Source organism: Spinacia oleracea, chromosome 3 (assembly GCF_020520425.1).
Source record: "Spinacia oleracea cultivar Varoflay chromosome 3, BTI_SOV_V1, whole genome shotgun sequence".
NCBI lineage: Eukaryota > Viridiplantae > Streptophyta > Magnoliopsida > Caryophyllales > Amaranthaceae > Spinacia > Spinacia oleracea.
Window position 1 is genome coordinate 104857709 of NC_079489.1, and position 12428 is coordinate 104870136.

Genomic DNA, 12428 nt, shown 5'->3' on the forward strand with positions numbered 1-12428 from the left:
TAGGACGAAATTCACGCGGGGGTATTCTAGATCGAATAGATCAGGCTAGTTATGATTGGTGGAAAAGGTGTTCTTGTTCGTAGCATTGGGAATTGTGTGGTAAGTTTGAAACTGTTGTACTCATAAAAATGTGAAAGTAGTAATCGTTTTAGGCAGAGCTTCAGAGCAGCACTTTCTAGTAGGAACTCTGCAACTCAGGGCGGTTACTTCTCAGTTCCCACCCCTTCATTCCATCACTTATAAAGCTATCTTACTATCTTTTATAAAAAGCTTTCTATAAGATAACTTCACCCGTCAGCATGTGAGGAAAAACCCAAAATTGAATTATAAGATTGGCAAACAACACACATTTCAACCATGAAAAAAATTGAATTCCTTTTCACATTTTTAGGCCTTAGCTAATGTATCACTGTAGAACTGAACACCCATGGTGCTTAAAATCGTGTTATATATTGTGATGCTTGAAGGCAGATATATCAAACCAACTTATATTACTCTTGTCTACTTGTAACTTACGATTCAATGGATAATGTTAAGTTTCTCTTGGTGCTTCTCTCTTCGACCCTAGTGTTAGGGCTTGCAGAGAGCTTCGACTTTTATGAGAGTGACCTCGGGACCTGCCTCTGGGATCTATACGAGAGATGGAGGGCTCACCACACAGTCTCTCGGGACCTGCAGGAGAAGCAAAAGAGGTTTAACGTGTTCAAGGCTAATGTCCATCATGTTCATAAGGTGAACAAGATGGATAAGCCATATAAGCTAAAGATGAACATGTATGCAGATATGACTAACCACGAGTTTATAGCCTCTTATGGGTCTAAAATTACGCATTACAAGATGTTCCACCCACGTCCAGTGATAGAGTTCATGCATGGTAGGTTTGAAGACGTTCCTGCTACTATTGATTGAAGAGCTAAAGGCACTAGTGGAAAAAGGGTCATTTGCATCGCACTTTTAAGCATATTTGCGTCGCACATCGTGCGTGGCAAAAGCTCTCGACGCAAATGACTAAAAGTCATTTGCGTCACACATATGTGCGACGCAAATGACCCTTATTTGCGTCGCACAATTAGCAAATGTGCGTAACAAATAACTTTTCAGGCACCATGTTGAAAAGTCATTTGCCACGCACATTAGCTAGGAGATGTTACACCTGTTAAAATCAAGGGCATTGTGTTTAGTATCTCGTACAACTAATATCACTTTTTAGATTGTGATATTTTTTCTACTAGACGTTGCAGTCTGTCCTCTATAAGTGACAAACTAATAATTTACTGCTTGAGCGTTGTTCTTACTCGTTATAAGATCATCTGCAAAATTTGTTATTTGTGGACTGTCAATGCATTGATAAAATGAGTTGGAAATTTTCCAAATTCGAGGCCCTGATGTTCTGACATCATCCTTTGATTGCAGGTAGCTGTTGGGAATTCTCAACGATATCTTCAGTGGAAGGAATCATCCTGATCAAAACCAAACAAGTACTCTCGCTCTTTGAATAGCAGCTGGTAGATTATGACCATGACAACTATGGCTACAATGGAGGACTCATTGAGCATGCTCTTGGTTACAACAAGAAAGTCGGTGGAGTAAAATTAAATAATTGTCCATATTCCTTTTCACCTCGAATTCCCTGCCTGACTATTCCTCTTATAATTAAACCAGGTCTTCCAAAACCATAACTCGATCAGCTGTACTTTCCGGAACCTCAATCAAAAGCTCTGGTACTTTGAAGGACTTAATGCTAAGCCATAGTGCATGAAATGTGCATAACATGTAAGAAGTTCTTATAGGACACAACACAGACACACACACACACACACAAACACACTATGCACTCAATATGGTAACTGTAACTAAAATACTCAAAAAATACCTTGAGACTTTTTTGAGTTGAACGATTTTTGGTGGAAGAACCCTGAACAGGGCATCCTTTTCCCTGCATGAAAAAGAAATTGATGCGTCGTTATGTAAAGTGTCAAGCCAACATTGTTCCTCTTTTGCTTATGAAAGAATGCAAGAACTAAATTTTAGGCATAAATCCAACTTCAAAAGTCTATGATTCGGCTAACAATAATACATGAACCATTTCCAACAGGCATTTCATCAAACACAGTGTGGACATGTTTAAATTCAATAATTAATCATCAAAATTTACCCGCAATTTAGCATTTTCATAAATTAGCTCCAAAACTAAAACATCCAGAAAAGATTATGAGGGGAGAAAACCCATAATTCGCATTTACAAAATTGATTTATTGACTGAATTACTACAATTAAAACCCTTAAATTTCAAATTATGATAACTTAAACCAACAATTAAATTAGGATCGAAAGCAACTCATAAAGCTTTAGACTATTAAATGAAATGGAGGGAGGGGAGCGCAAACCTCAGCCAATGGCATGATCTCTAGTAGAGGCATTATGTTACGGTCCATTGTAACACATGACGCAAGAATGACATAACCTTTGTTCCGGTGTTGAAACAATGGGCTTCGAATGAAGGCCCTTTGGAATGTGTTGAAGATCTTGATATCTTGAATGAGTTGTGTCCGAATTCAACTGCACAATAACAAGGTTACTAGCCTCGGGGTTGTTTCCGAGGAAAGCCCCTCCGATGCCTAAGTAAGAACGATGCTCGGATTCTAGAGAGAAGTTATCTAGAGAGTAGTCTTAAGGCGGTAAATTGGACGTACCTTGAGGTGTGAGCCTTGGCGGCCTATTTATAGTGTGTGCATAATAAATGCCCATAGGTCATTTATTACTATTGGGCCGTGGGCCTTGGTTGATGGCTGATCAGCCATTTTTGGAGTGTTGTGGGTTTGATGTTTGTTGTATTGAGCCTTTGGGCCTTAGACTTAGTGGCCCAATTGGTATCCAATTGGGAGCCCAAACAACACGACCCCCAGACCCAGTCCATTTAGAATTAAATGGGTGGGTTTCCAGCTGTCAGAAGTCCAAAAGTTCCCTCCCTTTTTCAAAAGGAAGCATTTGGATCCGTGTATTTGTGGAACAAGTGTCGAGAAGGGTCTTCGGAAGTGCCTTTAATTGATTGGTTGAGAATAAAGTGGAATTTAGGCGGTTTTTAGATCGCGACCTATAAATATCGCACCCTTTTCTTCATTTTAAACTTTATTAGCTCAAATCTCTCCGAATTGCCCTAGAACTCCAGCGGTTTCTTCGTGTATTTTCTTCAGATCTTCGCAAATTCACTGAGAATCTGTTTCGGGATCTCACTCCATTCACTTCATTGGCGTTTTCTGTTCCAGGAAAGGTAATTTGTTTCCTATTTTTGATTTCTTTTCTTGTTACTCTTCTTTTGTGTCCTTCGGCACTACATTTGTTCGGCGCTTTGTTATGGCTGGGGGAAGGTGGAAGAAGAAATCCAGTGTGGTGTCCTCTTCTAGTGGTGAGGAAGATGAAGGAAATAATGCCCTTGGTCCAAGTATGCATTTAATGTTAAGTCTAATAAATGCGGTTCAGTATTAATTAACAAGTTAATAATTCAGTGAGATCAAGTGAGCTGAATGCCTAGCTAGAGGCCGCTTCAGTTCAAGTGGAATTAATGATATTAATCCACAGCTTACTCATGACTGAACCCGTAGGGTCACACAAATAGTACGTAAATGGATCAAGTATTTAATGGCATTAAATACTCCATCTATGGATATTCGGAATCGACGGATCTTGGTTTCAGTGGGAGCTGAGATCGTCACAAGCAAGAAATGAATACTCCGGAAACGATGATATTGCCGGAAACGGAAATATGGATCGTATCGGATATATAAATATTATCCAAGTCGTAGATGTTGCTGGAAACGGAAACATGGTACGTATCGGAAAATATTATCGGAAATGGAAATATTGCCGGAATCGGAAATATTGCCGGAAACAGAAATATTGTCAGAATCGGAAATATTATCGGAATCGGAAAATAATTCCGGAAACGGAAATATTAAATATTTGTTCGAAACGGAAATTAATTCCGGAATCGGAAATATTAAATATTGTTCGTATCGGAAATGAATTCCGGAACCAGGAATTTAATCGAAAGCGCATCGTACGAATTAGCATCGGACGAGGCTTGCTAGACGAAGGCCCAGCACGAAGCCAGGCCCACGCCCAGCAAGCCGAGCGCCCAACACGAAGGCCACAAGCCTCGCCAGGCCCAGCGCAAGGCCAGGCCCAGCAAGGCTGCTGGCGCGCGCGCTGAGCGTGCTCGTGGGCTGCGAGGCAGCGCTCATGCGTGTGGGCCGCAAGGCCTGCGCGGTGCGTGCGTCCCTAGTGGTCGTGCGACGCTCGTGTTCGTAACGAATCCTAATCCTATCGGAATTCGTGCATTGATTAAATCCTAATCCTAAAAGATTAAATTTATTATTTAGAGTTCTAATAGGATTATAATTAATAAATCCATATCCTAGTAGGATTATAATTCCTTTCTATAAACTCTATAAATAGGTGCCTAGGGTCACATATTTACATCGAGATTTGAAGTATTCAAAAGGTAAGATTTTCAAGCAAAAATCAGCCATACACTTGCAACCCAAATAGCCGAAATTCCTAGTAACCTTAAGGGCGATTCTAGTTGGTTAAGCTTAAGGCGGATCCGGACGTGCTGTGGACTATCTACGGAGGGACGACACTTGGAGTCCTAAAGACTTGTTCTTGTTCGGTTCGGGCGCAGCTAGGGAGGGCACGCTACAAAGTGTATGCATCTGAATTATGCTAAATGATTGTGTGTAAATAATATGTTTCCTGGCTTTATGGTTTTTCCGCATGATTTATGTTTATTCATATGTATCATAACCTCACAGTGGTATCACGAGCCTCTTATTATTTTCATAATCTAAATTGCATAAACATGGTTAAATATTACAAATTTGCATGGAATTAAAAGGGGTGATTAATTTTCGTAATTGTTAATTAATTGCAAATTGCGTTTATTTAATTATATGTACGCAATTTTTCGGCAGAATGTTCGTTACTCAACCAAATCGAGTGATTTTTGTGTCAATTCCGCATGTAAAAGGCATTCTAAACTTTTTGGAGGTTTTTAGTTTTTCGAACGCAAAAGTTTGTAAATTTAAGATGTTAAATTGAATATTTGTGATTCTTGTTGATAAATCTTGAATCTTTGATTGACCTACTGTATATGTTTAACAAGTTTGAATGCCTAGCCTTGTTAATTATACAACCAAATTTGTAATTATGATTAATTTGTTGAAATTCGAATAATTTAGAATTAATTTGATTTTCATAATTAATTATTAATTTAATTAGGTACCAATGATTAAAAACCACCATAAAAATTGTTAATTTGTGTTAAATTTTAAATTTTTATGACCTAGATTTGAATCCATGTTAATCGGAAATTAATTGATTAATAAATTTTCGATTTTTCGCCCTAAAATTATGAAATTAATATGATTTATCAATTTGTCATTAATTTTGGAAATAAAAGTTTTAATTTTTATGCAATTCGCTCATAAAACTTGCACGCACAAAGCAATGGACGCTACGTGTTACCCTTAAGGGGTGTTGTATAGTGCGGGCATGCGACGACGAGCAAGGGAGCTCGTCGCCCATGCGGTACGATGCAACGAGCAAGGGCCATAGCACACGAGCACAAGGCAGCACGCTGCCCTGTTTCGAGTGTTGTGCGCATGTGGGCGAGTGGGCAAAGGCGAAGGGCAAGGCGCAGGCCAGTGGCAGACGCGTGTGGGCAGCAAGCGTGCTGCGCCACAGCGCGCTCTGCCACGCCCAGCAAGCAAGCGGGCGCGCGCAGCGTGGCCTGCAGTGCTGCGTTGCGTGTGGCCTGCATGCGTGAAGAGCGAGCAAGCGCGCGCGCAGCGTGGCCTGCAGTGCTGCGTTGCGTGTGTGTTGCTGTACGAACAATCAGGGGGCGCTAAGCCTCGTGCACTCGATGGGGCTTGGGGCGCAAGCCCAAGTACTTCGTCGTGTCTCGATTGAGTCATTTCAAATTTAATTTTGAATTTTCAGTTTGGAAATAATTTTAATTACTTTTAAAATTAATAATTTAAATTGTTTTCTCGGATTTTAATTTTGAATATTATAATTATTATAAATTTTATTTATACTAATTATTTTACTAAAATTAAACCTTGAATTAATTTAAATTCGTTTAATTCAACTGAAATAAATTAAATTAATGGACTCGATTATAAATTTTATATGAGCTTTAAATTTTAATTAAATTTGGATGTGTCCGGTTAGACTAGAAATACATTTTTATGTTTAAAATTAGTAAAGCATATGAATTTATTGGTTTAAGTGGGAGCCTTTTAGTCATAAACTCTTGATTAGGTCTACAAATCCTTTAAGGTTAAACAACTTGATTATAATTAATAAGGACTGAATAATTGGTAGATTATTGGTGCCCTTGATTAATTGCTGCAAATATTTATGTGATGCACTAACGAGCTATGTGGGCCATTCATGATAATGAATGGATGAATGGTGTATATTGTATATGTACTGTTTTGCAGGTTATGGAGTGCCTAGTATGGCCCAAATAGGATAGAAAATATGGTTTGCGTACCATTAATTTGAATGTAATTGGTCTAATGCACCAAATTTGTTTTTCAATTTAAATATGGTCTGCGTACCATCAAATAGTTGTAATTAGTTTAATTATAGCTTATCCTATTTGAAGAAAATGGCGCCTCCCACGGTGAAATTCAAGACGGAGTTTTCAATCCATTTTCATGACGGACTTTGAAGTTGAAGCTTCAAGATGAAGTCGGGCCATACTAGATCACAATTATCTTATGCATTATTTAAGTTATTTATTGCTTTTAAATATGTCTTAAATATGCATGAGATTGTGGCTTGATTATGTTGCATGATTAAGGATTTTAGTTCACTTAAAATCTAACCAACATAGTAAGAGCCTTAAGTTCCAAACTTAAAAATTGAGTTAAAAGGTGCACTGCCAAAATAACACTTACTTGGATATCCTTTTTTCATCGATCTTAGTAATAGTTTTCCGCCATAGCGAGGTGTTACTTATCGATACAAAAGGGGTAAGGTACACAAATAATTGTGAGTACATGTTAGTTTTGGTGAAACTCAACGATATAAGTAAGGAGTCCCTTTATGTCGTGGCAAAATCGATAGGTTTACCTAATAAGTTCTTAGACGTACCTATTAACCAAGAGTAGTTTCTAGACTATTAGCAAAAGGCTTTTGCTTACCTAAAAGATTTTAGAATTGAGTCTAAATACATAATGTGCTTAATTCTTCAATGGATTTTAGGGTCTTGGAATCATTTTATTCACACCTACCGGAACACATAACTCGAATAAAATGCTAATGACTTGTTTAAATTGCATGATTGCTTTAAATTTCAAGTTATTACTCATGATAAATGTTTAGACTTTGCATGCTTCAATGTATGTTTTAATTATTGTTTATAATTAAATATCTTGCACTGCAGTAAATTCTTTTAGAAAGGTAACAGTAAATTTCCTCGATTGGTAGTGAATCCAAGAACGATTCACGGAAATGAGAGAAAGTGAGCAATTTAAAATGTACGTTTCTTATATCGACTTTTATGGTTGTTTTCGAGTATCAAAGTTGAATGGCAAACCGATTGGTGCTTGTGAATTCAAAATACACTGTAGTTTTTAGATCATAAAGCATTGAGTTTAAACGCTCAACTTTACCAATGGTTAACAACCTAATATCTTTTTCCATTTAATTCTCGAATGAGTCTAGACCCTAGACATTCGAATAGATCGATGGTTAGAGAACTTTAGAAGCTTCTGGTAAGATCATCTAGTTGAAACAAAAATATTCAACATAAATGGTAAAAACCTTGTTGTAGTGACATTGGACATGTCTAACAAAGTATAAAAGTCAACACTAAAGAATTCAATTCTTAAGACTATAAGAAAGGGTACAAGAAATAGGAAAACAAGGAACAAAATGAAAGGAATTTACGATTCCGTTTCTACCTATAAGTTTATGTTTAAAGAGAAGTGACCTAGCAATCAAACTTCCTTGGTATCATACACCGCTTGAGGTTCTTACTTCGGTAATAACTCAAACAATGGAAGGTAGGCTACACTAATGGCCTACAAGTGGGAAATGAAGCATGGCAATGCTATATTAGTTGTAGGGTCGTCTAGTTTGTTTTATGTCCTTTCAAAGGCTGGAACTTAATGGCTATTTTGTTCCATAATCAGCATACCTAAATTTCTGTTTTCAAACACAGAAAGACTCACATTCAAGAAAAACAAAAACAATGTTTGTTTGTTTATTTGAATGAAATGGTCAATTACGGGTTAAGTCAATATGCTTGATTAAAACAAACAACTCTTTAACAATAAGAACCTACTAGGTTCAAATCAACCCCTTGATTTGAGTTCCACTAATCTTTGGCATTGTTGCTTAGACCATATCAACAAGTTAACATTCATAAGCTCTATTTCGATGGACTTTTGAAAGTTGATTGATTTCTAGATCAATTCAAGGAAAGCTAGTCTTACTTGTTGAAAGTAACAAAAGATATGAACTATTGTTAGAACGCCTAGACAATAGAGTTCAAAGCTAAACAAAGGTTTTATGACTTTATTATTTCACACAGATTTGAGTGAATATAGGTTTATTTACTCAATGTGATATAAGTTTGAATCTGTTTGGCTAGTTCAAAGATTCAGAAGTATAAATCCCTCTTGGCAAGAAATCATAAAGATCTAGGTTAGATCATGTTGATGATTACTTAAGTCAAGAATGATCATCAATGATTGTGTGTAGTAAAATTCACAATCTAGCTCCATAAGATATGGCATATCTAAATTGTAATGATCGAAGTCAATTGGTACTTGATTCGATCAATGATGGATCATAAAGGCTTTTCCTATAATTTCTAAAACAAAATGCTCGTCAAAGCTATTGAAAAGTAATTTCAGAATATCTTTTCATCATATATCTAGAGAGTTCCTAAACTCGGTGGGATCTTAGTGTTTGTTATTCAACAAACTAAGGCCCAAGTATAGATATATGTTTCATTGTGATTTATTCAAATGAGACACAAGGGTATTGTTTCTACCACGAATTTTTGAGAACATAATGTTTGTTTGCTCGAAATAATGTCCTTTTGGAGATTCGTTTCCAAAATTACAAGTGGGAGAAAATAGACCTCGAAAGGTCTTCGAGGCGAACAACAAACATAAATGGAGATTCCGGAGGCTTTTCGAAGTTCATTAGAAAATCCGAACACTTATTCTTTAAGGACTTTAGAAGTGGCTTTTAAAGAATAGACATCTCTTAGAAGACTTTACAAGTGCTTCAAGGAGAACAGAATATTCAAAGGACATTCAAGTGGCTATTGATATTCTATTGTTTGATGTTCTATACCTAAGTAGGCATAGAATTCAAGTCACTGAAACTATGAGATTCTTCTATTAGATAGTGAAGAAACATGGAGTTCAGGTCACTGAGGCTATGCGATTCTTCTATTAGAGAGTAAAGAAACCTACAACTTGCAATCGACCTATTATCACGTAGATTAATGAGTTTGTGACTTGTAAGAAAGCTATGACGAAACCCAGATTACCTAAAATGGTTAGAGGCCATATATAGACTTAATGTTTAATTGGTTAAAGGCCATAAAAACATACTCAATGTTTTGATGACAAAATTGAAAATTTTGTTGATTTGCAAGAATGGTTTACACCAATTGGTTACAAATTGGTTTTAAGGATAAAAACCATCAAACACAAAGCTAGATTAGTTGCTAAAGGTTACAAGCAAATCCCACGGCGTGGATTGTGTTGAAACCTCATGCATAATCGTAATGCTCAAGTCTATAATTCAAGCAATGATTGCATATTGGTAAATATGGCAATTGGATGACAAAACGTATTCCTCAATCTAATGTTGGAATAAACTATGTACATGGAATGTCATAGGATTTATGGATCCAAATAAATGCTTGAAAAGTAAAGCTAGCTTATGAAATCTAAGTACAGATTTAAGCAAGCAATTGGGAATTGGAACTATATTTTAGTGTAGCTAATAAGTATTTTAGTTTCATAAAATGTACATGATTCTTATGGATATATAAGAAGTTTAGTGGGAGTACATAAAAACTTAATTGGTCATATGTGTATCACACACATATCTCTCTATTGTGAAATGAAATTCAAATGCTAATAACTTAGGTTTGAAATTATTCATCAATGACGAACCAAGGCGAAACTTAGTGCATATTGAACATTAAGATCCATTCACAAAGATCTTATGATATTGTTTTAGATTAAGTAATGGCATTTACAAAATAAAACACGAAAGACTCCATTGGAGATATTCGACCCATGTGAATAAATCTAAGTAATGAATGTTTGAACTATGTATAAGCATTTACTAAGTTAAACATCAAAGGATCCAAGTGAGATTCTTAAACCTATATTATATGTCAAAGAATTTAGCTGGATTCAGTATCTGCTGAAATTGAATGAGCTAAAGTTACATGAATAGAATTCAATTGAGAATAATTCTGCAAAAGAATTTATCATGTATGATATAATATGAGGATCACCAAAAATGTATCGTATGGATTTAGGCATAACGAACATATACCAATCTCTATTGATCTAAGTGAAGATCAACTAGATTGAGATCAAGAAAAACTTATGGTCCTTGAAAATGTACATAGGAATAGTTCTTGATTCAAGGAAATAAAGATATGCTAAATATTGATGCTACACGGATAAACTCTGGCAAAGGATCAAGCAAGATTCCTTTGCAGTTAACCATTGGCAAGGACGAGCTATAGAGCATCGTGTTTTGAAATGGAAACATGGATTGGAGACCATGAGTTGTTGCGTGGGAAATTAAAATATTAATTTCTATGTTCTAAGATACAGCTGGAAAGTATTCCACATATCTGTGAACTGCTTGGATAAGTAATTCCAAACAAAGCATCACTAACGACCTATAAAGTTGAAGTAAAAGTACTTATTGCCTAAGAAATAATAAAACAGGGTTGTTTATGTTAAAGAGTTCTTCACTGAACTTGGGTAGATCACATGTCTGCTGGCTTAATGGTTCTTCATTAAAAAATGTGTAGAACCACTCTTGAAGCAAGAAAAGACTAGATCACAAGATAAACATACTCAAAAGATCTTATCATCTATCTCGAAGAACATTCGATGAAAAGGATATTAAGATTGGCAAAGCATGATGACTAAACCTATGCAACAAGTGAGAAGAAACACTCACATTATAGCACTGGAAATCAAGCATAGCTTTGAATTCCATGAACTGTTTTAAAAATGGGTTCGAGGCCCATGGTTGTAAAACATCGGGGTTGAACATTTATCATATATGAAATGTATTTTCATATTCCATTTACTCTTGGTTTAGTATTAAATGATGAGTCCCTTCAAATTTGACGATATATTCAAGATAGACTGTCAGGACCATGAAGGAAATAATGCCCTTGGTCCAAGTACATATTCTATGTTAAGTCTAATAAAGTGCGGTTCAGTATTAATTAACAAGTTAATAATTCAGTGAGATTAAGTGAGCTGAATGCCTAGCTAGAGGCCGCTTCAGTTTAAGTGGAATTAATGATATTAATCCACAACTTACTCTTGACTGAACCCGTAGGGTCACACAAATAGTACGTAAACGGATCAAGTATTTAATGGCATTAAATACTCCATCTATGGATATTCGGAATCGACGGATGTTGGTTTCAGTGGGAGCTGAGATCGTCACAGGCAAGAAATGAATGCTCCGGAAACGATGATATTGTCGGAAACAGAAATATGGATCGTATCGGAAATATAAATATTATCCAAGTCGTAGATGTTGCCGGAAACGGAAACATGGTACGTATGGGAAAATATTATCGGAAATGGAAATATTGCCGGAATCGGAAATATTGCCGGAAACGGAAATATTGTCAGAATCGGAAACATTATCGGAATCGGAAAATAATTCCGGAAACGGAAATATTAAATATTTGTTCGAAACGGAAATTAATTCCGGAATCGGAAATATTAAATATTGTTCGTATCGGAAATGAATTCCGGAATCGGGAAATTAATCGGAAGCGTATCGTACGAATTAGCATCGGACGAGGCCTGCCAGACGAAGGCCCAGCACGAAGCCGGGCCATCGCCCAGCAAGCCAGCGCGCCACAACGCACCAGCGAAGGCTGCGCCAGGCCCACCGCAAGGCAGGCCCAGCACGCGCCAAGGCTGCGGCAGCGTGTGGGCCTCGTGGCAATGGGCTGCGAGCTCGCGGGCTGCGCGCGCGCGCATGGCGCCCCTCGTGGGCTGCTATGCGTGCGTGTGTGTGTTTGTGTGCTATACGAATCCTAAAGCTATCAGGTTTCGACATAGGATTAAATTCCTAAACCTAAAAGGATGAATTAATTAAAATAAGAATTCTATTAG

At 36.9% G+C, this 12428-nt stretch overlaps 1 protein-coding gene across 1 annotated transcript; it reads left to right on the forward strand.

Annotated features, from left to right (window-relative positions):
- The first annotated feature begins 312 nt into the window (after nt 1-312).
- On the forward strand, nt 313-1693 carry LOC110803877 (vignain-like). The gene has a single exon (XM_056838167.1). It carries the CDS (start codon nt 523-525, stop codon nt 907-909), a length of 387 nt encoding a protein of 128 aa, XP_056694145.1. The 5' UTR covers nt 313-522; the 3' UTR covers nt 910-1693.
- Nucleotides 1694-12428: the final 10735 nt, after the last annotated feature.

What these genes read in the sequence shown, in the direction of transcription:
- LOC110803877 (XM_056838167.1), top strand. Translation starts at nt 523, where the DNA reads ATGGATAATGTTAAGTTTCTCTTGGTGCTTCTCTCTTCGACCCTAGTG.